This window comes from Agaricus bisporus, assembly GCF_000300575.1.
Source record: "Agaricus bisporus var. bisporus H97 unplaced genomic scaffold AGABI2scaffold_7, whole genome shotgun sequence".
In the NCBI taxonomy this organism is placed as follows: Eukaryota; Fungi; Basidiomycota; class Agaricomycetes; order Agaricales; family Agaricaceae; genus Agaricus; species Agaricus bisporus.
This window is the reverse complement of record NW_006267370.1, coordinates 952960-976893: the sequence shown is the minus strand read 5'-3', so window position 1 is coordinate 976893 and position 23934 is coordinate 952960. Positions and strand designations below refer to the sequence as shown.

Genomic DNA, 23934 nt, shown 5'->3' with positions numbered 1-23934 from the left:
CGAAAAAGAGCGAGAAAAAAGAATCAATAAACGTCCCCAAATCCTTGTTGCCTATTGTAGAGTGTCTATATTTGTCGCAATACATTCACTGCCGCTCTATCATACCAGTCCAGTCAAACTTCTCGTACTCCTTCTTGAACGACTTCACCCGCTCCTTGTTGCTCCTGAAATCCACCTTCCTTGGCCGTCTCCACCGTCTCGGCTCCAAATCCAACAGATTCCCAATAATTTCACCAGCAAAGTACCTATTTCAAGGTTAGATACTCTCGCTTGGCAAATAGTTCAACACACCTTGGGAATTCGCCACCTCCCTTCTCGCCTTCGTCGAGCTCCTCGTCCATATCTTTGCCAGTCCCTTCAATAACGTGGCCATAACCCTTCTCACCCTTGTAGTCAAATTGCACCATGAAATAGGGCAGGTTCGGAACCATGGCACGCCGAAATCCTCCCGGGCGAGAAGAAAAGTCAATCAGCTTCTTGTGCTGTGACCACTCAGCTTCTGAAGTCAAAATGGATTCCTACAAAATCACATGAGCGTCAAAGGTGTAGCATCTAATAAGCAATGCACCTTGAAGTAGCCTGGTATCAAATCGAACTGGTCCCAGGGCAAGGGTACGCACTCCACGAATGTGTGTTTCTGCCATTTCAAGGAAATAATGGTTTCGTAGAAGATGACGCCTTTATCGTCCTCGGCAAACATACGCATCAGGCATTTCATAAAGTTCTGAAAGCCAGTCAGCCAGCACAAGGCTTATCAAGTTGCCTCCTACTCACCCTGACTTCGTCCCAGGTATCATCATCAGCCTCTAGCATACTAAGGTGATGTTGAATTGGAACAATTAGGCAGTGTCCCTTGACAAGTTCTTCAAAGGTTGTGCACGAGAGATAGGTCCGCGTGCCCATTGCAACGATCGGAGCTTTTGGTAGCGAATCATCTTCCCCATAACAGAATGGACATGTGGCAAGCACCTGTTGGGTGCGTTTATAATCTGGCACAGAGCGGCGTAAGCATAATCCTGTTCATTATCAATGTGAAGTGCCAAACCATGGATAGCGAACTGTCGTTTCATTGCATCCGAACGCATTTTCTGACGACCCAACTTGGCTGCATTATCGTCCATATATTCGAGGTCATTCTATGACATCTTCAGTGAGCAGGAATTTGGGGAATCAAACTCGTACATACCTCAAACTTTGTATCACCCATAATGGCCTTCGCGAACTGAGCATCCAAGTCTTTTTGATCAGCCATCCCAGCTTCGAATTTTTCTTGTCGTAGCATCTCGCCCAGTGTCATCGTGTCATCATCAGCATTATAACGAATGATTTCGCCAGTTTTACGATCATGAGTTTCAAACTAATACGATATTAGTATAGGCTGTGAGATTTAGCACCTTGCAAACTACTCACCTTTTCTTCCTTCTTCCTCTTATTGCCTGCCGGTCGCCGGTCATCTTCTCCGCCATGGCCAACGTCATACAACCGTCCCCTTGCATCCAAAGTTGGCATAGCTTCTACCTTCGTCCGCACACCACTTTCATCTTGACTGCCATGAGTCCTCTTAATCTCCATGTCATACTCTTTTTCCAACTTTTCCGCATCAGGGGCGCCCATAAGCTTTGCCCGTAACACCTTTGCTTGAAGCTTGTTCAAGGATGAAGGTGACAATGGCCGCCCAGCAGAACTAGACCCAGACGCAACGGGCGGAGGTGGCGTCATGACTGATGGAATGGGGGTATGTGATTGTGCAAGCGGTGAACTGGCCTGCGACGGCAACCGTAGAGAGTCCAAACGACGATTGACAGGTGCGGTACCTGTCGGTGGTGAAGGTGTCGAAGGCGTACTTTCCCCCATAGCCCCAGGCCGGCGGAACGAAGAGCTACGACTCGAAGTGCCACTTCCACCTATATCAGTGAACATTAATTTCTTTTCCCCACCAAATCCAATTTCCGCCTGTCCATTTTTTCTCCCTCTCTCGCGGTCGCGATCGGCTTTTTTTCCACCCCTCTCATCCAATATCCGACGCTCCTCTTTGGCTTCTTCGAATAGAGCAAGAGAACCGAAGCGTTCCATGGCGACTTCCTCCAGAGGTCGATTGTCTTCCTCCGCGGTTTCATATACTTTGCGGAGACGCATCATACGCCAGGGGGATCCGGGACCGCCAGGGACATTGGGTTTGGGTGGTGGAGGTGGTTCGTCGGAGTTTGTTGGTTTGCCAGATATGATTTCTGGATTGAGTTCGCGGTAACTTACTTTGGGCTGGTGTTGGTGCATGAGCATGGATATTTCTCGAGGAATTACAATGCGAGATACCTTGTCGGGGTCTGGCTTATCTGGTTGTTTTTTCTTATGTTCGGTACCAAGACTTGAAAAGAAATCAAGGCCTTCACTCATTGTTCGTTTATTTGGAGGGACGTCGCCGTAACCCTCAGTTAAAGTTTCGTTGTTCGTCTGTAGTGGGAGTTGGAGTTCGGAAGATGCGTTTGGAAAAGCAGGTATGCTAGGTGGAAGTAACATCCACTCGTCGCGCTTCAATTGCGACGTAGCTGCAGTCGCTCTGGGTAAACTTGGATCTGATGGATGGTCTTCTGCAGTGGAAACAATATTTAGGCTTTCTGCTGTAGGAATGTCTGTCGTGAGGACCTATTATTTGGTACCAGTTGAAGAATACATGGATGGATAGTAATTGTGAATACGCACTCGTTCACCCTCCATGTCAATGTTCTTCTCCACCCACATATCTTCATCATTGACATCATCATCCACAACGGCAAGATGGACTTCCTTGCCGCCTTTTTCCTTTTTCCTGTGTTTATGTTTCCGCTCTTGTCCTTCATGTTCATCGTCATGTGTCCTCCGTTTCTTGTGTTTGCGGTCATCCCTATCCCTATCCTTGCCATGGGACCGGTGTTTAGGCCGTTCCTTCTCTTTCTCTTCGTGTCTCGAAGACCTATGTTTTTGCTCTCGTTCGTGGCTGTCCATTTTAGCGTTGGCGGTGGTGTAGCCCTAGGCTCGTTTCGTTCGAACGTCCCTCGATCACAATTATCACGTGATGACGATGTCATTATTTCCATTCTCGGAAAATATTGATGCCCCTTCGGGTCCGCAAAAATCTAATCTATTTCAAAGTTGACTTGAACTTTCTTCCTCTTCTCTACTACTTCTAAACCTTCATTTGCCTTCATCATGGACCAAAAAACTATTGAAAGTCAAGATCCTCGAAATATTCGTATCATAACGACCATGGGACACGTCGATCATGGAAAAACAACACTCATGGACGCGTTACTGGCAGCTAATAACATCATTTCCTCGCGTATGGCAGGCAAATTGAGATATCTGGATAGTAGAGAAGACGAACAGGAGAGAGGGATTACAATGGAGAGTAGTGCCGTTTCTCTAAGGTTCCAAGTAATGGAGCGTGATGATACTGGAGGTTCGTCAAGATTAATTTTGCTTGGGGAGATCATATATATATCCAAATGGCTGATAGGGAAAATACCAAAGACGTATACCATAAACATGATTGACACACCTGGACATGTCGATTTTTCAAGTGAAGTGTCGACTGCTTCAAGACTTGTAGATGGTGCATTAGTTCTTGTGGATGTCGTCGAGGGTGTCTGTACCCAAGTACATCCCTTCCTTACTCATCCACCATCCACACCTAACAATGTTTGCGTAGACTATCGCTGTACTCAGACAAGCTTGGCAAGATCGCCTTCGTCCAATTCTCGTAATCAACAAGTTCGACCGCTTGATCACAGAACTCAAGCTCTCCCCTGTCGAAGCATATCATCATCTTTCACGGTTAATCGAACAAGTTAATGCTGTCATGGGTGATTTATTTGCGGGGGAACGTATGAATGATGATCTTCGTTGGAGGGAAGAACGCGAGAGACGTTTGGCATCGAAGAAAGAACAGCTAGCCGACGAGGCTGATGCTACTGTGAACGAGGAAGACGAAGAGTTTCAGGAAAAGGATGATGAGGACATATACTTTGCCCCAGAAAAGGGCAATGTCGTTTTTGCTTCCGCATTGGACGGCTGGGGTTTCCGTGCAGGCAAATTCTCGCAACTGTATGCTCAGAAGCTGGGAATCAAGGAGGCAAACCTCAGGAGAGTCCTCTGGGGCGATTATTACCTGGATCCAAAGACAAAGCGGGTCATCAGTTACAAGCACTTACGGGGGAGAGTATTAAAACCTCTATTTGTGCAATTCGTCTTGGAGAACATATGGGCTGTGTATGATGCCGTAATCCTTAACCCGTAAATGCATTCCTTCATTGCTCAGAAATATCACTAAACATCTCCCAGAAACCCGGAAAAGGTGACCAAAATTGTCAGTACCCTGTCACTGAAAATACCTCCACGCGATCTCAAATCCAGGGATACACGCCAACTTCTCTCACTTCTATGTACCCAATGGCTTTCTCTCTCGACTTGCATAATTCAAGCAGCGATCGATGTCGTTCCGCCACCAACGCTCGCTCAATCGTTACGGATACCGAAAATGCTATATCCTGACCTGCATGAGCCACCTAGTACTCCGAATAACAAGTTGGAAGAGGATCTGTACAACGCAAAGGCAGAACCAGCATCATATGTGACGGCCTACGTCAGTAAAATGATTGCAGTTCCGATTAAGGATCTGCCAGAGAAGAAGAAAAAATCTTTGACTGCAGAAGAGATGAGAGCTAAAGCTAGAGAAGCTAGATCTGTAAGGGCCAAAGAGGCGACTTTGCCTGAAGAACAAATGGGTACTGTGTCTGAGAAGCTCACTGATGCAGCAGTCGCCTCACATCCTTCGGATGAAGCGCCGACATCGGAAGAAGCGGAGCAGACACCAGAAGAAAATACAGAAATCATCCTCGGGTTTGCGCGGTTATACTCTGGTGTCATCAGGAGAGGCAGCACAGTACTCGCACTGCTGCCAAAATATGACAGGGCGCTAGAGCCAACACATCCCGCCAATCAGAAGTACGTGCTTTCGGCTACGGTGGAAAATTTGTATATCATGATGGGACAAGACCTCACAGCGGTGGATTTCGTCCTGCCTGGGAATATCTTTGCGATCAAGGGGTTAGAGGGAAAAGTTTACAGGACTGCAACACTTTGTGCGCCGGGAGAGAAAGGCGTGGAGGGAGATATCACAGAGTTGCAAAACCCGAAGTCATGGCTAGTCAATTTGGGCTCTGTGGATCGCTCGGTGAGTGAAAGCTCCTGATTGGCCGTTCCTGGTTTCTGACGTGGTTTGTTGTGTAGACGCCGCCCATAGTACGTGTCGCTCTCGAACCGGCGCATCCAGCAGATATGCCCAAGCTATTGACCGGGCTGAAGTTACTCAGTCAGTCGGACCCCTGTGTCGAGACTTTCCAACAACAGACCGGAGAACATGTGATTTTGGCAGCAGGAGAACTACACTTAGAGGTGCGCTGAAATGAATTCATTCCAGGATTAATATCGACGATTATCGTTGGGTAGAGGTGTTTGAAAGACCTCCGGGAACGATTTGCCAAGATCGAAGTGCATGCATCCGAACCCATAGTTCCCTTCAGAGAGACTGCAGTCAAAGCACCAGGAAAGTATGTTTCTTTTGGATATAGTGACCCCTCAATAGACCTCTCATAGATATGGCACCGACGAAGACTCCAGGTGCAACACGCGGAACGATCAAGGGAGCAAGTACACAAAATATCGTGTCTTTCACCATCCGCGCGAGTCCGATACCAACACAACTATTGGACTTCATTTTGGAAAACATTGTGACTTTAAAGAAATTGCTACATGATCGAAGTACACAGCCAGGAAAACCTGCGGGTGAAGAGGAAGAAGAGACTGTTGCCGATAAATATGGCGAAATTATGCGGAATCCGAGCGTCAAACCAGAGCAATTCTGGGATGCACTTCAGGATAAGTGCAAGGAAGTCGGAGGGGAGTGGGAAGGGATAACTGATCAAGTGTGGGCATTTGGACCACAGAGAGCCGGCGGCTGTTTGTTGATTGACGCCCGGAAGCCTAAAACTCTAACGTCGTGAGTGATTCTTCCTTGAATTTACTGTTTTCAGTCTCATTTGATACCAACAATTGATAGATTAAAGAGGCGGCTGGAGCGAGCCAAATCTAATGACAATAACGTCGGAACTGAGAAAGCAATACGTGATTTTGATAACCATATCGAGGCCGGATTCCAGCTAGCGACGTTTCAGGGCCCGTTGGCCGCCGAGCCAGTGGAAGGATTGGCGTATTTTGTAGAAGACGTCGACATTGATCAAGAGCTCCTCGAAAAAGAAATACGTATGTTTCAATTCGACTTGGCTTCACTGTATCTCTAACGTACACAGAACATAACCGTATGGCCCAAGTCACAGGCTCAGTTATAGCGGTAGTCAGAGACGCCTGTCGTAACGGACTTCTTGATTGGTCACCAAGGCTGATGTTGGCGATGTATTCTTGCGATATACAAGCATCAAGTACGTTTGCAAAATCCACGTCTATTTCTAAGTGATGCTGATGAGAAATGTACAGCCAATGTCCTGGGGAAAGTCTATGGAGTCGTCGCCAAGCGGCGTGGTCGAATTGTAGCAGAGGAAATGAAAGAGGGAACATCCTTTTTCACAGTTTCTGCGCTTTTGCCGGTCGTGGAAAGTTTCGGATTTGCTGATGGTAAGAAATCATAGCTTTCTTTTGGAGCAACGATTTGAGGTCGTTGACAGATATCCGGAAGCGCACGTCAGGTGCTGCAAGCCCGCAGCTCATTTTTAGCGGGTAAGTACTTGACCTTTATTGACGGAGCAGAATTGACGTTGTCAGGTATGAAATGCTTGATCTGGATCCATTTTGGGTTCCCACGACTGAGGAGGAGCTGGAAGATCTGGGCGAGAAGTCCGACCGGGCTAATGTGGCAAAAGTTTACATGGACGGTGTGCGGGGTAGAAAAGGATTGTTCGTAGACCGGAAGATAGTTGAGTTCGCGGAGAAGCAGAGGACGTTGAAGCGGTCTTTTATCAATTCTTCAAGATAAAAGATAGAATTGATGGGATTGAACTCCTTGTTTGGTTGCTTGGTCAGCCGAGCTCATCAGTTTCCCGTGTCTCCTGTCCTCCTATGCCAGCTCGCTCCCAGGGCTTTCCTCCCCAATAACCCCACCATGGCCTCCGTCGCTACTCCCGCACACCCAGCCTTCCTCAACAAACATCCTGCCGCAGGACTCAGGGCCCAGGAACTCCCAATCTCTACCCAGCAACAACCATCGGAACAGGATATCTACGACGACACATACCAGGGGCTTTTCTGCAAAGCTCTCTATGACTATACCGCGCAGGACGCCTCTGCACTCTCCTTCCGTCGTGGCGACGTCATTGAAGTCCTCAATCAGCAGCCGTCGGGTTGGTGGGACGGCCTCCTTGGAGAGGAACGCGGATGGTTCCCATCTAATTATGTCTCCATAATTTCCGTGGAAGAGGCAGAACTCGCGTTCTCTGAATCCGACTATTCTAACGGAGATGGATTGACCCAATCTGATAGTGACACTGGCGTGCTTGGCATGTCGGACGCCTTCATGCGAGGGCAGGCACAGAACGAGGAGTGGCTAGAAAGCGAGATACACGCTAACAATCACTCGAATACTTCCAGTAGCGCTGTCCCTCAAGGGTCTCAAACCAATGATTTCTGGGAGCCCAACATAATGGAAGACGGACGGGTATGTATTTGATGCGTCACAGTCCTGACAATCTTTTGACGGTATGCATACGAAGATATTTTACGTCAATTCACGCACCGGCCAACGCTCCTGGGATCTACCCCAAGAAACAGCGGATGAAATATCCGACAGTGAACTTGCCGGTCTCTCTGCCCAAAGTGTTGTTAGAGCAGCAACTGGCGCCGGTGTCGTTTTCGGTGTTGCTGCTCCTGCCAATGAAGTCAATGGCAGTCATCCGGATTTGGCGGGATTTGGTGTTCCTCGTTCAACTAACGAGCCAGAGCCATGGATCAAACGTTTAGCTGACGATGGACAAACGTATTATTATGTCAATAAGCTTACCGGCGAGATCATGCGGACGCGGCCTGAAGCGTCCGCTATCAATGGCTCGCATCCAGGCCTCGAGTCAAGTATATCATCGACTATGCGAAAACCGCGCGCCGATTCTAGAAATAGTGTTTATTCAGATAATTCAGATGTTCACCCCCTTGACCACCCCCGCCCTCCCCGCTCCGTCACATCCGATCGCATGCAGCATCTGCAGACTCCGACAGCGCAGACCAATTTCAACCAACGTGGAATAGAGTTGACTTCTGAGGAACTGATTGCCAAGCAGCTGCAGCAGGTGTTGGCCCCTCTATCTCCCGAGCTTGTTACAGACCTGGCCTCCAAAGCGCGTGAGGCTATCCTAGCTATAACAGATAGTGTGCAGGGTGCAATCGGCCGCTTCAATGGTGACCCAAGGCTGGATGATCTTATTCAGTTGGCCGTTCGTTCTGTTCGTGATCTCCTCTACGTTTCTGCTACAAACACAAATCATATGCCGAATGATTTGCTTGGAAACGAGGCCCGCGACAAAGCATCCTCGTCTCCCCTAAAGCCAGCCCAGCGACGGGTCACTGCAACTCTCTCTCGACTTGTACTGTCAGCTCGGGCAATGCACTACGATTCTGGCTCTCTGATTTCCGAAACGCTTCATAGAATTGAAGCCGATGCTTTGGAGTTAGAGAGAGCTGTCGGTTCTTTCATCATGGAGGTGCAGCGCTTTCAGAACGACGATGGAAGAGAAGAAAAACCCCCCAAAAGGTTATATGGAATATTTACCACTGCAAACCTCGGGGTGAGCTTGGTTGGCGCAGGATGCGCCGGTTCATGGACGGGTTTTGGCTGGGTTTCCTCGGAGTCAGAAACACAAGCGCCAAACATCCCCCTTGGCCAAGATACTGTGGCTCAAGTGACTACGATGCTGGCAAAAATTGAAAGTCTTTGTAGCACTTTCACCCAAGTTTCGATATCGTCCGGTGACAACTCGGGTAGGTTCCTGGGAAACAATCGCAGTTATGAACGTTCTGATGTCCTCGGTAGAGCAAATCCGACCACGGCTTCAGGAAACCACTACTCACATTTCTCATTTTCTCAGTTTTGTAGCCGATATTCGCGTCGCACGACACGTGGATATTGATGGTATTCGTCAAGCTGATAACACAATGGATGATAGATATGCGCAAACTCTGTCAAAGGCAAGGGCGCTTGTGCGGACTTTTGAGGCTGCCGTGCAAGCAGCATACGATGATAACACTTCATTGCTTGTGACTGCCCAAGATATCCCAACTCCAGACCGCCGCTCTCTCCTTACAGACCATGCTTCATCATACAACCGTATTCAATCCATTACGCGTTCACTCCAACTAAATCTCCTTCTCATTCGCCAGACCTTAGAAGCCCTCTTGTCGATCGGCCAAGAACAAGCGGAGCTTGCGCAAGGAGACTACAATGGATCCATCGAGTGGAGAATGTCGAGATTGAGCATGACCTCTAGTCGTTTTTCCAACAGTGACAGGATCTCGCGAGATTTATCTGGGATGGGTATTGATGAGCAAGATGTGGTAGACTTTGAGCATGCGTTTAACAGGCCGGGGCCCAAGGTATCAAGACCGCCTGCCGGCCCATTAGTCGATTCTACACAGACACTTGATCAGAGCATTGAAAAGACCAATGGTTCCGTTGAGAGCAACTATAATACCGATGCTAGTACCTTGGTATCAGTTTCAGAAGTTAATGAGGATGATGACGCGGATACTATCGATGAAGACTGTAAGTTCTTTTATGGTCGATTAACTTGGTGCTAATGTATCTATAGTGCAAATTTTTGTACAACCAAAAAAAGTTCCGCGTCCTACTGGAACTGGCAAGCTCATCCACATTCTTGGCGACGATTATGCGGACAAGCTTGCAGCGGAGTCACAACCCTGGTACTTACGTGCGAATTATAATCCGTCGGAAATTGTGATTGAGGAAGCGGATGGTTCTGTCAAAGGTGGAACGCGGTCGGCGTTGGTGGAGAAATTAACTGCGCATGATAAAGTTGGTGAGTGCGGTCACTCTAAAGTCGGATGTGCTTTCAACGCTCAACTTCTCCAGATCTACCTTTTACCCGGGCATTTTTGATGACATACAAAGACTTTATGACACTTGATGAACTCTTTGACCTGCTCGTACAAAGATTTACAATTCAACCCCCGGAAAATTTAACCCCCAAGGAATTAGACGATTGGATCAAACTAAAGCAACATGTCATTCGGACTCGGTAAGATAATTCCTTCACCACGAGGCTTAGCTGACTGAAACGGTTGCAGCGTACTCAATACGCTCAAAACGATGGTTATAGAACAATATGTGTTGGACAAGGAGGATATGTATATACTCGACAAGATGATAACGTTTATTACACGAGACGATGTGGTTGGTATGCCTGCGGCTATGGCCCTTAAAAGTCTTATTGAACGTGCCGTGTGTATCGAGCCATTTTCCTAATCTTTCAACAGCTGACATAGTGTTTAGCAACATATTGGTGAAACGAGTGTCAAGTCGATGGTGACTACAAATCCGATGCCTGCCCCGACACCCATCGTACCGAGAAGCGGGAAGAAGATGAAGTTGCTCGATATCGATCCTCTCGAATTGGCGAGACAACTGACAATAATGGAGAGTAGAATGTATCAACGTATAAAACCTATTGGAGCATTGCAGCGCGCAAGGGAACAAAGAATGGATGTTATAGACGATATTGGTATTGTTATTCAAACAAGTAACCGGGTTCGTATGGTTACGTTGTCACAGAATACCATACTGACATTCAATCTTAGATCGCGGATTGGGTCGCACACTCAATCTTGAGCAAGGAAGATTCACGGAAACGGGCACAAATCGTCAAGCACCTCATCAATGTTGCCGATGTACGCTGCTCATAGTGTCGCGCATAGCGAGTATCTTTAATAATCATGGTCTTCTAGCGCTGCCGTCTTCTCAACAATTTCTCTACGATGATTGCCATCACTTCGGGTTTGAATACACCTCCCATTCGTCGGCTTAAACGTACATGGGAACAGGTCAACCAGAGATCAATCGCCCAGTTCGCGGCATGCGAGGTTACTATCGACAACAGTAAGACATTCGCAAAAAACCGACAGCTCATGGATTCTGTCTCGCCTCCCTGTGTCCCTTTCATTGGTGAGGGTGTTTGACACGTATCGAGGAAAAAATACATGCTGAAACGCTGATCAGGTGTCTTCTTGTCGACACTGCAATTCATTGTGGATGGTAATGCAGATAACCTACCCCCTGGTAACCTCGTCAACTTCTTTAAGCGTCAAAAAGCATCCGAAGTTATGGATGACATTAAACGCTGGCAGGCAACGCCCTACAACCTTCTACCTGTTCCCTCCATCCTTGCTTATATTGAAGATTCTCTCAATCAATTCAGCAACACGGACGCTCGGGCCTCCAGTGACACATTTTGGCAGCTCAGTCTTGAACGTGAGCCTCGCGAAAGGGAAGATGAGAAAATGGCTCGCTTGCTGCAGGAAAGTGGCTTCCTGTAATTGCCACTAGTCTTTATTCTTGGTTTTGTTGTTGCTATCTTTGTTATCCTTGTTTCCCGGATCTATTCTCTAGGGCTTTTTGGATGTAGCTATCATCTCAATACGGAGTACACGAGCACTGAACTAAGTTCATGTTGCTAAGTTGTTGTGTAGATTTTTTCTTCGATACCTTTTGTTTCGTTTTCCTGTACCGTGCCATTCTCTCTTCTGCGTCACCTCTTTTCCGTTGTTCGTCGTATATCTAAATTACATAATAAACATAAGCATCGCGATCATTTACGCGTCCATCGTTTAGCGTATTGTTTGCATCAGGCTTTCATCTTTCCAAACAATGGAAGACGAAACAAATTTTTTCCAACGTGAGCGCGATAGGCTCGCACGCGAAATCACTGCAGTAGGCACTGATGAGAATAACTATCACGGTAAACCAGACTAAATGCTTTAGGAAAGGGTTTTGAAGAACTTCTTTCGTCGAGCAACGCTCTCAATCGAAAACTCGAGGAGGTTTTGGGCATGACAAGGGAATATGAAACGATTGCATCCCTTTGGAACAGCTTCTATCAGCTGATGAGGGAGTCAGGAAAAGAGGATTCTTTATCTGGGGATGCTGGGTTGCCTGGGACAGGAGGACACGTTGTGGCAGGGATGAGGCAGAGCGCGGACAAGGACAATGCCTGACTAGGTGAGTGTTGTCGACTTGAGTAAAAAAAAATAGATCGATTAATCAATCAAGCATTTGAGTGGGTTAGAATTTTGTAATAGTATTGGAATTTTCGGTCAACGACAAAAAGTCCTATGACACACAAGAAATCCAGTGCACATGGAGGCAACACGTTAATAATGTAATATAACACAGGCAATGACAGCGACTTCATTAAAACAAATGACTAGAAAGTGTTCATGGATGGTTTGCCCAATCTGCAACCTATAGAATATGCTGTATTAGTCTGCGTTGATTAGGAAAGAATGATAGAACGCGAACCCAGGAAAACCCATTAAATTCTGCCTGATCCCGGGACGTCAATTGGCCGTGTACAGGCGTCAGTGTAGGTTTTTCGCGAGTGAATTCTTCATCGAAGTTACTGGTATCGGCCAATCCAGACTTGAAAAAAAAATTACGCGGACCCTCACGAAATTACATCAAGTGACACTCACAATCTTGGGGAAATAAGGAGGCGGTATACGCTTGTGGAAGATGTCCTCAAAGCTCACGTCTTTGAAGAAAGGCTGTCGTTTGATTTCGTCGGCATCATCCTTACCGGAACCGAGTCGACGAGTCGGATCGCGATTGAGGAGCTGCAAACAAATCTCTGTTTTAGTAAAGATTTTACAGGAGGATAAGAGAAACAATGTACTTTCTGTAAAATAGAGACGGCGTCTCTGGGCATAGTGATGGGGTATAGGGGTTCATCCTCCAAAATGGCATCAAATATTTCATCTTCATCCTCCCCTCGGAACGGAGACTGTCCCAGTAACATTTCGTAAGTCAAAACACCAAAGGCCCACCAGTCAACTGCCCGTCCGTAACGTTGTTCCAACAAAATCTACAAGAGAAAGGCCTGAGTATATGTGACACTGACGACGAAGAAGTGCATACTTCGGGCGCCATGAATTCAGGCGTTCCACAAAAAGTAGAGGTCGTTTGGCCAGGCCACATCTCCTCTTTACAAAGACCGTAATCAGCAACTTTGACATGCCCATCAAGTGTAAGGAGAATGTTATCCAATTTCAAGTCACTGAGAAATTATATTCAAGTTCACAACTGAAAAAGTCGAAAACATATACGTACCGATAGATGATACCGTTAGCATGGAAATATTCTAGCGCGAGGAGAACCTCGGATGCATAGAATTTGGCTTGCCTGAGTGAGAATTGCTTCCTCTGAATATGTAACATCAAGTCACCACCACTGATATACTCCATAACAAAGTAGATACGGGTTTCCGTTTGGAAGCACGAATGTAGCCCAAGCAGGAAAGGATGACGCTCCCTCGCAGCGGTCAAAAATACTCTCTTCTCAGAGCGCGTGCTAGTCGAGACTGATGAACAAAAGACAAAGATATGCATATTGTCTCCTACCTCTCGACTTCGTCGTTATCGATGATAAACTCCTTTTTGAGTACCTTGATTGCATACAAAGTGGTTGTCGTTTTCTCTTCCGCCAACATGACCTTACCAAAGTTACCCTTCCCAAGCACGGCTAAAAAGTTGAAATCGTCGAGTCCGACTTTACGTTTTACCGGCATTGGGCGACTAGGTTGTGGCTGCGGCCTTGGAGGCTGTTGAACATTTTGATAATCCGATGTAGGACGTGGTACAGGTGATGGAATGCTTTGTTGTTGCTGTGCGGGTCCCGCAGGTGGCTGACCTGGTCGTCCCATTTGAGGCTGGATGCAGTTTGTTAATCAGGATTTGCACTCTTCAAGAAAAGGTATACTAACTGGGAAGCCTGGTTGAGCGTAACCATCTGGCGGTAACTGTTGTTCATACGGTCGCGATGGTGGCCGAACAGGGGAAACCGCCTGCGGCGCAGGGAACCCGGGCGGGGCGGTTCCCTGTCTCGGTGGCAAAGGCCTAGTGGCCATTTGAGGTGATTGTTGGGGGGGAGGATATGGTTCTCCAAGCTGTATGGGAGGTATTTGTGGTGAACCTGGCTGTTGTTGATAACGGGCATCCTGGGTATAACGCTCAGGAGGTGCTGGTCGCCCATATCCTTCTGGGAAACCTTGTTCAGGACCGGTAATCTTCATTCTATCCATGGCAGGCCCGAGTTGTTGATTGATACTATGATCATGCATGGGCAATGGTGAAGTCTGCAAAGGCTTTTGCATGCTGGGGGCGACTCTCTGTTTATCGATTCTGGCCTTGTTGATATCGCGCCAGCTACGGAGAAGTTCGTTGGCCGTCTCCATCGACATACCACAGAAGTCCGGAACAAGGTGGGCACAATTGGCGTGACAGGTGATATCGCATTCCGTACATTTGCGCGCATTCTTACGACCGAGAGGAAGCATGTATCCACAATGGCAACACCAATTCGCACCAATGTTAGTCAGTGGTTCGAAACGATGTGGAATACGATGGTTGATCTTTTCCTCATCTCCATCCTTCCGAAACATTATTAGCTTTTAAAAGGATCAAATTGTGCTGGAGATCACATACCCCAGTATTTGACTTTGATATACACTTTGTGACAACTTTTTCATAACATTTCTTGTGGCAGGTATATCGACAATCCTCGCATTGGTATCCGAGAGCATTAAGAAGGAAATCGTTGCAGAATGCACAAAGCATAAGCTGATAAAATTGTCGTTGCACAAACTTGTGTCCATTCATTTCGTGAACCTCTCCCTTGCGCTTGCGAACAGCGCCTTGACGACCCAAGCCGCCCATGGGGGCGTCCAAAGGCCTCTTGCGAACATTTTCTTTGACTAGTTGTGGCTAAGCGTTTGTTGACAAAAATCGATTAAAGAAGGGATATAACATACTGAAGTTCAGATGAAGGGCGACCGCACCAGCAGGCTCGATTGCAAACCAAGCTTCGACGCCTTCGGTACCAGGAGCACCAACAGGGGCGCCTCCGAAACCTCCTGGTGCTACTGGCACTCCTGGGTGATTTAGCGGGACATCCATGCCCCCTTGGCCAGGAAATCCTTGCATGCGACCCGGGCCATCTCCAGGCATAGCGCCAGCAGTAAACCATCCTCCCTGACTAGTTTCCATTCCAACTTTCTGCCGTCGAAGCGCTTCAACCAAGTCACTGATTTTGATCCAGAGTACACCTATCGGGATGGGGTGGGGTTCATTCCCTTGTTTATCATATACTACAATTTCAACTTCATTAGCTTTATCCACCGTCATCTCGAATTCTTCGTTCCATCTATCCGTGCGTGATGGATGGCTACGAGCGAGCTGCGTGCCTTCCACTTTGATGGAAACATATGTCTCTGTTACGGCGCGAGATGATGTGCGGAAGCGAGTGGTGATGGGCGTATGTTCGAGCTCTTGTGCACCCCTAAGGGTCACACGAAGAGTTCCTGAAAGTGGTTTTGATCGCAGATTAGCTCCGCGTTCGCCTTCGTTTCCTGTATCTGAATCACAGGCATTAGAATACTTGGTGCAATTCTGCGGACGAATGGATCACGATTATGACTCACCAGACTCATCATTGTCCATAACATCATCCAAAATGTGCAAATTCTTGTATCGCTTAAGGGCAGCATTCAAGAGCTGAATTTTCTTTTCGCTTTCCACTTTTTTGGCCTCAGCGTCGGCTTTAGATTTTTTGTCTCCGTCCGCAGAATAGAGTTTGGCCATCTTGTCGATGCCCTGTTTATATTGCTTCTCCACTTGAAGCTTGAATTCGAGCTGATGCAACATCTTTGTAATTTTCCGTGGGGTAATGGGGGTATCTGCCTTGATCAGGTCCAGGTTAGTGTATACCTTTCCTCGTTGTGACCCAGGTTGCGGGCCGAAGCCTGCGTCGGGTGAACGGTGACCTTGATCATAGTCTTTTGGCGGCACCTATACGATACGGGATATCAGGGAAATGATGGGCTGTCAAGATAACAGATGTAATCGAGCTAACCTGAGGGGAAAGTATTCCTCCAGATCGAGAGGGATCATCGCGCTGTGACTGTTGCTGCTGCTGTAGCTTGCGAGCCTGAAGCTCGCGAAGGGTCTGTTCGTAGTATGCAAGATTCTTCTCGGTTTCTCTGATCTTGGCTGCGTTGCGCCCCAGGACCTCTTGGTTGAGTGTGGCTCTTCCGAGTTGTTGGGAAGCCTCTAAGATCTTGCGCTCGGTCTGGATATGCTTGTAGACTTCTTGGATCTTCTGGTCGAGCTCATTAGTCTGGAAGTCGACATACATCAGTACAATCCCTTGGGTGGTCGTGAGGAACGGGCAGAAATACCATGGCTGTTTGCACGCAGAAGAACCGCGCGAGTGGGGGTTGGAGAAGACGGATGGACTGGCTGGGAATGAAAAGGAGGGCGGCTGTGACGGTTTGTTATCAGTTACCGCATTTATTTTCCCGAATTATCCTTTTTCGGCTGCCATCCATGCCTCGCATAGCCCGCAGGGCCGCATACAACGCCGCCGCGGACAGCTTTTCCTTGTCGCTCGTCGTGCAGCATAATCTCCATTTGCCGTCCGAACACGACCATGCTGTGCACCTGGACGTCGTCGCGCGAAATCCACTGGTATTCACCCTCGCAGGCGCCACCAACGGCACTTCAGCAACACGCGATCAACTTGTCTCTTCGAAAACAACAAATTACGTCGTCGAATATTTGCGTCAGGTATTCATCCCACTGCACTCCACTGTATCAATTGACGTCCATTCCCCTTGTCGGATAGAATGCGATAGAACTCGGCCTAGACCACGTTTCTGATATCGCTATTTCTGAACTCAAACAGTATCCCAGTTGCACGTTCAATCGTTCTTTACTCCCCTGTTTCTTCTCCCAATGATCTTGACTCGTAGTCACCGTGACATTTGCTTGTGCCAAGAACTCGGACCCCTTTGAGTTGCGACCAGTGTTGGATACCTTGCACCTCGAATACACGTGGAAGACCCGACCGATTCCGACCAACAAAAGCATTTTGCCGTCATCGGACTTTGATAACCGCCTATTCTTTACTGAGCTCACCCTACCCTTATGGACACTTTTGAACCAAGTCGTCTTGCGCTTCGTAAAAAACGGCCTGGTCAGGTCCGCTCCCGCCGGTTCTTGCTGTAGCCTATTCTAACCTAACAGTCAAAAACAGGAGATATCCTTTAGTTTTCGGTCATCTGGCTCGTGTCTGTCTCTTCTCTACCCTGACATGGTGATCATCCCTGACTGCGAACAATAGCAATTCAACAACGAAATGACCTATTTTCAACCGATAATCATGTCAATCACGCGGATTCTCCGACGCTCCCTTGACCCCGCGTTTCGTTCACAATGCAAGCACCTCTTTAAGGTATACCCGATGTCCGGCCCCTTTTGTGTCCGCCTTATCGGCATCCTATCTAGATGCTCGAGCGACGGTTTAATGCGGTATTTGACATTGACCGCACGATGGAAATCCCTGGCCGCAAAAGATTACGACAAGTGGACTTCACCGAAGCCGTCTTTTATCTCGCCATGCGACTCGCATTCAAAGCTAGCATGAAACCTGTCGAATTCAAGGTCACTTCCTTCTTCCGAATACAGGGGTCGGGGTTAATTTGCGCTCTAGGGTCGTACTCACAGGCATATTATGGACGCTGAAGATCACGAGCTTTTGGAAACGGAGCCTCCGTCGGCTGCCATAGCGGTTCCTTCGCCTGAGACTGACATATTCTTAGAACAGGACGAGAGCGATGCCAGAGGAAGTTTCGAAGGACCGTCATTCTTCGACATGCTTGATTTTCCTCGACTCGGTGGCAGGCTCGGTCTTACAGATTCAAGCATTGGCGCGCTACCTTTCGATTCGGACAGTGAAGACGACTACTATATCTTTGAAGTTCCTGCGAACCATATCGGCGATATCGGGGTGGACCTAGACAATTCAGACGAGGAGTTATCCCCATGGTCCTCCGTAGCCGATTTTGGCGACCAACCCAGGGAACACCTACCTTCTCACGATGAGTCTAGCCAATGTTCAAACGAAACGCCGGGAAACGCCAATTTCTTCCAAATGCAACTCGGTGACGGAATTTATGTGGACGACGAACCCTTTGCAAAACTACCAACGAATGATAGAAATACACCCGCATCTTTGCTCGGAACGATCTTAATGGAAAGTCACACTACCCAACGAGCTAGGTCAGGCGACACTGGAGCTTCACGTGGAAACCTAATGGGACATTCAAAAGAGCGTCGGACGCAAGTCGCCCGAGAGATTTCACAGACCGAGGCTTTGACCCCTTCAATGGCTCCCGACTTGGAATTACCTCCTCTGGATATGGATGACGATTACATGGACATGGATGACAAGAAGTATCCTGCGTTTAGCCAACTGCCTATACCAGACGATCATCGTTGCTCAAAGACAAACCCGACCCTGCACTCAACGAATCACGGGTTCGATCATGAGGACTTTCTGGACGTAATATCCGAGGAATTCTTTCCTGATGAAGACTTCGATATGGATAGTCTGTTTGATGACGAGGATTCAAAGTTAGATATAAGTCAGGTGAGATGCTCTACAGTAGCACATTTGGTCGAGGAACAGGTGGAAGCCGTAGATTCGGCAAATGAAGGTTTGATTCTAGAGCACGAAACGAAGGGGTCGGATTCCGAGAGCAGTGATGAATTTTTAATTTCATTTCTGCCGCAAAGAATGGAATTGTATCAGGAAGACAGGGGCATGATAGACACAAATGATTGCTTTGACCGCGAGATCGAACCAGACTTTGTGGAATTAGCCATATAGAATGTAGTTTAAGAATGCTTGATTCTAGATTGTTCTAATGTATACCTGTTCGGCCAGAACGGCATGACCGCAGGTCGTGGATCAATTGAATATCAGATCAGACTCCGCTCGATGTAAGCGCCAAGACTTGCAAACTCAGTCCAGGCCAGTATTGCTGCTTCCCCAAGTCGTTTCAGCCCTTTCCTCTTTTTTGAAAACCTTGTCTCTCCCTCCTTCATTGTCACCAAGACTTACCGGTATGCTTCCCGCCCAGCGAAATAAAGTTGATATCAGTGTAGGCCATCTATCACATATCATATCAACACTCAATTGAAAAACATTACCTGCTGTTGGCTAGAAATTGACTCCCCAGGAGCAGCAATTATTCGCCAAGTATGGGAAACTTCCCACTCACAAGAATATGCTGATGAAGATGCAAAAGGTTCGTTTGTCGTGATATTTGAGCGGCACATTTGATAAAGCTCTGGCCACATTTAGGAACGCAAATACTTCGATTCGGGGGATTATGCACTCTCGAAGGCTGGTGTAGCACCACAAAGTACAGTCGGTACAGCGATTCCCAATCCCGAGAAGTAAGTGAGCCAGGATACGGAGACGATGAGATTTCTGATCAGTACCTGCAGTATACCGCATGCATCGGCCAATGGTCATTCAGCACCATCAGTTTCGCCGACCACTTCAACCAGTCCTGTCAACCGTGAAAGCAGCCTGTCGCACATCAACACGAAATCTAGCGAACTGGAAGACGAAGAAGAGAAGGCGAATACGAATATGGAAAAGGTAGAGGAATCTGAGTCGATGCAAATTGAGGGTTCGCTGTCGACACCAGAAATCAATACGCCGGCCACCACAACGATGGATACTACTCAGGCGACAACGGACAAAACACAAGAAGCCGATGAAATGAAAATGAGTGTTTAATTGCCCTTCTCTTTTCTTTTATGTCCGTCTCTCTTTCATACCTATGCAGAACCCCTCAGTGGTGATACGGATTTGTCGCCCTAAATTTGTTGGTTGCGCGTGGCTTCATTCGTGATTTGGCATTACTTCGCAACGATGCGTATTTCCTTTGGTGCCCTATTTTTTGTTGGGTTTACGGCGAGAAAAGCGGTATTCGCTATTAAAACGCTACATTACCCCTTGTATATGTTTGGATTTTGATGTACGAGTATAAGTATCGATGTTATTCGCGGCGGCAAGCGAGATATTATTTACGGGCGTCGCCAGAGGTCGCGAGGCAACGAAACGGAAGGGTTGGTTGAGCGCTCTGTTGTCATGACGCAATTAATTGTGAGTGTTTGGTTACAATGAGATCACTGATCAGATCAGATCGTGTTCACTCAAATCACGTGCGTCGTGATTCCACTTCAATCGGACGCGTCCTGCACGGTGATCAATGGCAAGCTGCACCGCTCAGGACGTGGCAAGCTCTCTCGGGGAACTGGTCGGCCGGGACGAAAAGATTATCGCAGAATGTGCGTTCAATCTGCACTCCTACAATTCATTGTCTGTAACAATTTGCAGGTCTATCGATATGCCACAACTTCAATATGTCGCCTGACGATCTTCGATGGAAGCTTGAAGCAGTCAGCTTCAGCACTAATAAAAACACTCCTCACTCAGTGTTAAAGAATATTACTTTGGACTCCGTTCTTGCTCTTAAGGTGCAGCTGCAGCGCGAAGTAGGAAGAGAGAAGAAAGCTCAAACCCGAACTTCGACTGTTTCTGCAAATGTCAATAAGACGCGCACGCCTGCAGTCCTGAATAGAAGCATCAAACTGCCTGGACCTGCAGTATCTTCTGGAAGGACCGTCGTTGCTCAAGTCAAGCAGGAAGAAGTACAAGTTGCTGGACCAAGTCGAGTCGTGTTCTATGGACCGAAACAGGATGAAAAAGCCAAGAACCAGAGAGCTTGTGAGTGACTGATACCGCCTGTGTTTACCATTCAATTCCATGCTCATTGTTTGAGTTGGGCTTGCGCCATAGACCGGTACATGTTCGAGAAGCAGATGGAACGAAGTGAAAGTCAGTTTGATGGCGATTTTCTCGATAAATTGCTCAAGATTCGGGTTACTTGCAGACCTTGACCAAATGATTGACGATGCCGCCGACATCGTGCGAAGTTATTTCAAGCTGGATGATATTGGAGACCCAGGCACCACGACAGATGTATGTTTTCGACCGTGTCCCTTCATTTTCTTACCCTTACAACTTGACTGAAAAAAAAAAAAAACAGGAAGATGTCGTCATTGTCGGTAGAATATTTTCAGACGTCGACGTTGAGGCAGAGAAACTCACAGAAAGTTCCTTGTTCCTTGAATCTTCGCGTATGCTATCGGGAGGAGCACGGATAGCTCTCAAATTTCATCCTGCTCTTGTGATACGAAATAATATCAGAGGTGCAAGAGGCTTAGGATTTTTCCCTGGCGCTATCGTCGCCTTGAAGGGCAGGAATGGTGGAGGTGGACATTTCCTAGTCAACGAGGTTCTGACGGTGAGTAGGGAGTTCTATTGATGGCTTCATTGATCAAGGATTTTGAATGAGTTACTTGTAGCTTCCGGTACCTAATCCAACCACGCCGGTGTCTGGCGAGAATACCATGAAGGTTGACCCTGTCGAGTCTGGTGCATTCTCGCTGATAGCTGCGTGTGGGCCTTTTACCGCCTACTCAGATCTGAGCTATACGTTCTTAGCTAGCCTAGTAGAGGCGGCGAAAAAGGATAAACCCAGCGCACTACTTTTAGTGAGTATCCTCACGTATCGTTTCGTTGAAGAATCATAATGACATATTTTCTCCCAGGTCGGTCCATTTGTCGACGCCAATCATCCTTCAATCAGAGTGGGTGACCTTGATTCCACGCCCGTAGAGCTTTTCCATGAAAAAATATACTCGTCTATAAAATCATTTCTCGACGCCTCCCCAGGCAGTATTGCCATCCTACTTCCCGGCGTACGTGATCTCCTGAGCAATCACGCTGTATACCCACAGAGCGAACTGTCTCGCGACTTGGTTAAAAATGATCCAGTAAGTTCCCCCTATGCCCCTCTCTTCGTTTCCGTTGACTCGTATACCAGAGAATCCACCTCATACCGAACCCGTCAAGATTCAAAATCAACGATGTCTCATTTGGAGCATGTAGCGTTGATGTCTTATTCCATCTCCGCAAAGAAGAGTTCCTTAAACTTGGGCGGGAGGTGGATCCGGTGTTGCCCGTACATGAGGATGATGTTGGCACAGACGTGATGGCTAACACCTGTCGACACTTGTTGCAACAGCGCAGGTGGGTCTTGCCTCTCTACTCCTTTGTTCCTCAAGCGACTAACCCCATTGACTGGGTAGCTTTTATCCGATTTTCCCTACGCCTCCAGGTTTAGCACATGAAGTGAATATGGATGTTAGTCATTCAGATGGTTTGAGGCTCGTTGATGGAGATAATCCGAATCCACCTGATGTTTTGATTTTGCCAAGCAAATTAAAGCACTTTGTGAAGGTATGGCGGCATATTTATGTGTTACAATTTTGTTGAAGATGCGAAAAAAACAGATGGTCCATTCTACGACGGTAATCAACGCTTCTTTCTTGAATAGAAACACATATGCACTATTAAAAGTCGCGGAGGGTAGTGGTGGCATGTCAAGTGTCAAGCAGCGGTTGAGTTGTGAAGTCGTTCGGTTGGGTGAATAGGGTACAAAATTTTGTTTAATTAATGTCCGTTACTGCTGTGCTTTTGATACCAAAATATTTTGCTATCCTCGTGAATTCAATACAGCCTCGAGACTATGTCGTACGACATCGTCCAAGCCTTTACCTATGAGTACAATCTTGCCTTCATCGGGTATCCCTAAATCGTCGTCCGTCTCCTTAATCTCCTCTATCTCGTATAGATTCCGTACACCCTGCAAGACATATCGTTGTCCAGACGTGGTTGATAGCAAGCCTTTACATCGGAGTACCAACAAATCACGATTCTGCGATGACTCTTCCTCTGGTAGATGATTCTCCCAGAGAACCGTGCGAATCCATCGATCAAAGTTATCGAATGCTTGAGGGGACAATGGAGGACATTCCACCCGTAAACTTGAAATTCCGCGGAACTCGTAATGATTGGTATTGGGTTTCGTGTCATGAGTGTGGGTATCATCACATTCGTGGACATGGGGTGCCAAGGACGGGTTTGTGGCGTCTGATTGTGGCGGTTTCGAATATGCGGATATTCCAATGATATGCTTCAGATCGATTTGACCTTTAATGGTCCGATGAATTGGTGCGGCGGGATTAACTTGTCGGATTAAGTTTTCTGTATGAGCGAGAGCTTCGGGTGTTGCGAGATCAGTTTTGTTCAAGATCACTACGTCTGAGCCAGCAATTTGTCTGATTTCGGGTTTGACAATTTATTTTGAAGATGATAAATGAATGTCAATCACGTACCGAAGGCTCTCGCCGACGTTCATTGGGTCAGTGGCATGATCTTCTGTCATTTGCTATTTTGCGGCGTCAGCGAGGAGCAACGAGCCGGGCGCTGATGAAAAAAAAAATACCTGTTGTCCGAAGACAGCGTCAACAACACAAACCACTCCATCAAGTCCTATATCGCGACCAAGACCCATAGCGAATTCCTCATTGTGCCAAAATATGGCAGCGATGGGACCTGCAAACGAAAATGTCAAGATGATCCCTCCATTGTTGATGGATGGATGACTGACCAGGATCCGCGAGCCCAGTTGTTTCCAAAAGAATATAATCAAAAGCGCCCTTACGCTGCATAAGCTTTTCAATTGCTGCCGCGCCGGTGTCTTTAATGCTACAGCATAAACAACCATTTGGAAGTTCTAAAAATTCTTCTGATTGTTCCGCGGTTGGGTCGTCTCCGGAAGAGATATTGATGGCTTTCGCTATTGTGTTCGAGAAGCGCCTTAGATTTTGTTATTCTCGTGAGGAAGGCCG

General features: G+C 47.4%; 7 protein-coding genes across 7 annotated transcripts; 5 read left to right on the top strand and 2 right to left on the bottom strand.

Moving 5' to 3' along the window:
* Positions 1-19: 19 nt before the first annotated feature.
* Positions 20-2398, bottom strand: AGABI2DRAFT_137282 (hypothetical protein). Its single transcript, XM_006462558.1, has 7 exons — positions 1411-2398; positions 1187-1357; positions 1046-1136; positions 775-989; positions 569-724; positions 292-518; positions 20-245 (listed from the first exon to the last, which is right to left on the bottom strand). Exons 1-7 carry the CDS (start codon positions 2278-2280, stop codon positions 86-88), a joined length of 1890 nt encoding a protein of 629 aa, XP_006462621.1. The 5' UTR covers positions 2281-2398; the 3' UTR covers positions 20-85.
* A 760-nt stretch (positions 2399-3158) lies between these two features.
* Positions 3159-7054, top strand: AGABI2DRAFT_224084 (hypothetical protein). Its single transcript, XM_006462557.1, has 13 exons — positions 3159-3436; positions 3494-3633; positions 3686-4269; positions 4318-5209; positions 5266-5430; positions 5485-5585; positions 5621-6034; positions 6095-6297; positions 6345-6473; positions 6529-6666; positions 6717-6768; positions 6814-7001; positions 7027-7054. Coding segments are annotated over exons 1-13 (3258 nt in total). The 5' UTR covers positions 3159-3186; the 3' UTR covers positions 7029-7054.
* A 96-nt stretch (positions 7055-7150) lies between these two features.
* Positions 7151-11583, top strand: AGABI2DRAFT_207084 (hypothetical protein; the record flags this gene model as incomplete). Its single annotated transcript, XM_006462556.1, has 10 exons — positions 7151-7702; positions 7758-8936; positions 9091-9796; positions 9843-10070; positions 10124-10289; positions 10339-10492; positions 10544-10798; positions 10849-10938; positions 10996-11212; positions 11267-11583. The coding sequence occupies 10 exons, from the start codon at positions 7151-7153 to the stop codon at positions 11581-11583; spliced, it is 3864 nt and encodes a 1287-aa protein (XP_006462619.1).
* Positions 11584-11892: 309 nt separating this feature from the next.
* On the top strand, positions 11893-12509 carry AGABI2DRAFT_193727 (hypothetical protein). The gene is made up of 3 exons (XM_006462555.1): positions 11893-11977; positions 12034-12265; positions 12325-12509. The coding sequence occupies exons 1-2, from the start codon at positions 11915-11917 to the stop codon at positions 12259-12261; spliced, it is 291 nt and encodes a 96-aa protein (XP_006462618.1). The 5' UTR covers positions 11893-11914; the 3' UTR covers positions 12262-12265; positions 12325-12509.
* AGABI2DRAFT_152055 (hypothetical protein) lies at positions 12482-16453 on the bottom strand (the record flags this gene model as incomplete). Its single annotated transcript, XM_006462554.1, has 13 exons — positions 12482-12508; positions 12566-12685; positions 12739-12879; positions 12939-13127; positions 13181-13319; positions 13373-13612; positions 13663-13925; positions 14025-14200; positions 14234-14690; positions 14746-15014; positions 15072-15674; positions 15741-16107; positions 16172-16453. The coding sequence occupies 13 exons, from the start codon at positions 16451-16453 to the stop codon at positions 12482-12484; spliced, it is 3273 nt and encodes a 1090-aa protein (XP_006462617.1).
* A 2678-nt stretch (positions 16454-19131) lies between these two features.
* On the top strand, positions 19132-20315 carry AGABI2DRAFT_193722 (hypothetical protein). The gene is made up of 4 exons (XM_006462553.1): positions 19132-19262; positions 19326-19409; positions 19466-19560; positions 19612-20315. The coding sequence occupies exons 1-4, from the start codon at positions 19227-19229 to the stop codon at positions 19907-19909; spliced, it is 513 nt and encodes a 170-aa protein (XP_006462616.1). The 5' UTR covers positions 19132-19226; the 3' UTR covers positions 19910-20315.
* Positions 20316-20384: 69 nt separating this feature from the next.
* Positions 20385-23334, top strand: AGABI2DRAFT_179299 (hypothetical protein; the record flags this gene model as incomplete). Its single annotated transcript, XM_006462552.1, has 10 exons — positions 20385-20463; positions 20513-20902; positions 20975-21013; positions 21069-21157; positions 21225-21482; positions 21544-21732; positions 21790-22014; positions 22065-22270; positions 22330-22480; positions 22534-23334. 10 exons carry the CDS (start codon positions 20385-20387, stop codon positions 22672-22674), a joined length of 1767 nt encoding a protein of 588 aa, XP_006462615.1. The 3' UTR covers positions 22675-23334.
* Between the last annotated feature and the right edge of the window lie 600 nt (positions 23335-23934).

Excerpts from the sequence above, each read along its gene's own strand:
- AGABI2DRAFT_137282 (XM_006462558.1), bottom strand. The coding sequence starts at position 2,280 with ATGCTCATGCACCAACACCAGCCCAAAGTAAGTTACCGCGAACTCAAT. Across the intron at positions 990-1,045 it reads ACGACAGTTCGCTATCCATG|ATTATAAACGCACCCAACAG; the intron begins GTTTGGCACTTC and ends GCTCTGTGCCAG. Across the intron at positions 246-291 it reads GGAGGTGGCGAATTCCCAAG|GTACTTTGCTGGTGAAATTA; the intron begins GTGTGTTGAACT and ends ACCTTGAAATAG.
- AGABI2DRAFT_224084 (XM_006462557.1), top strand. The coding sequence starts at position 3,187 with ATGGACCAAAAAACTATTGAAAGTCAAGATCCTCGAAATATTCGTATC. Across the intron at positions 3,634-3,685 it reads TCGAGGGTGTCTGTACCCAA|ACTATCGCTGTACTCAGACA; the intron begins GTACATCCCTTC and ends ATGTTTGCGTAG. Across the intron at positions 6,667-6,716 it reads AAGTTTCGGATTTGCTGATG|ATATCCGGAAGCGCACGTCA; the intron begins GTAAGAAATCAT and ends GGTCGTTGACAG.
- AGABI2DRAFT_193727 (XM_006462555.1), top strand. The coding sequence starts at position 11,915 with ATGGAAGACGAAACAAATTTTTTCCAACGTGAGCGCGATAGGCTCGCA. Across the intron at positions 11,978-12,033 it reads TCGCACGCGAAATCACTGCA|GGTTTTGAAGAACTTCTTTC; the intron begins GTAGGCACTGAT and ends GCTTTAGGAAAG.
- AGABI2DRAFT_193722 (XM_006462553.1), top strand. The coding sequence starts at position 19,227 with ATGCTTCCCGCCCAGCGAAATAAAGTTGATATCAGT. Across the intron at positions 19,263-19,325 it reads GAAATAAAGTTGATATCAGT|AAATTGACTCCCCAGGAGCA; the intron begins GTAGGCCATCTA and ends GCTGTTGGCTAG. Across the intron at positions 19,561-19,611 it reads GCGATTCCCAATCCCGAGAA|TATACCGCATGCATCGGCCA; the intron begins GTAAGTGAGCCA and ends CAGTACCTGCAG.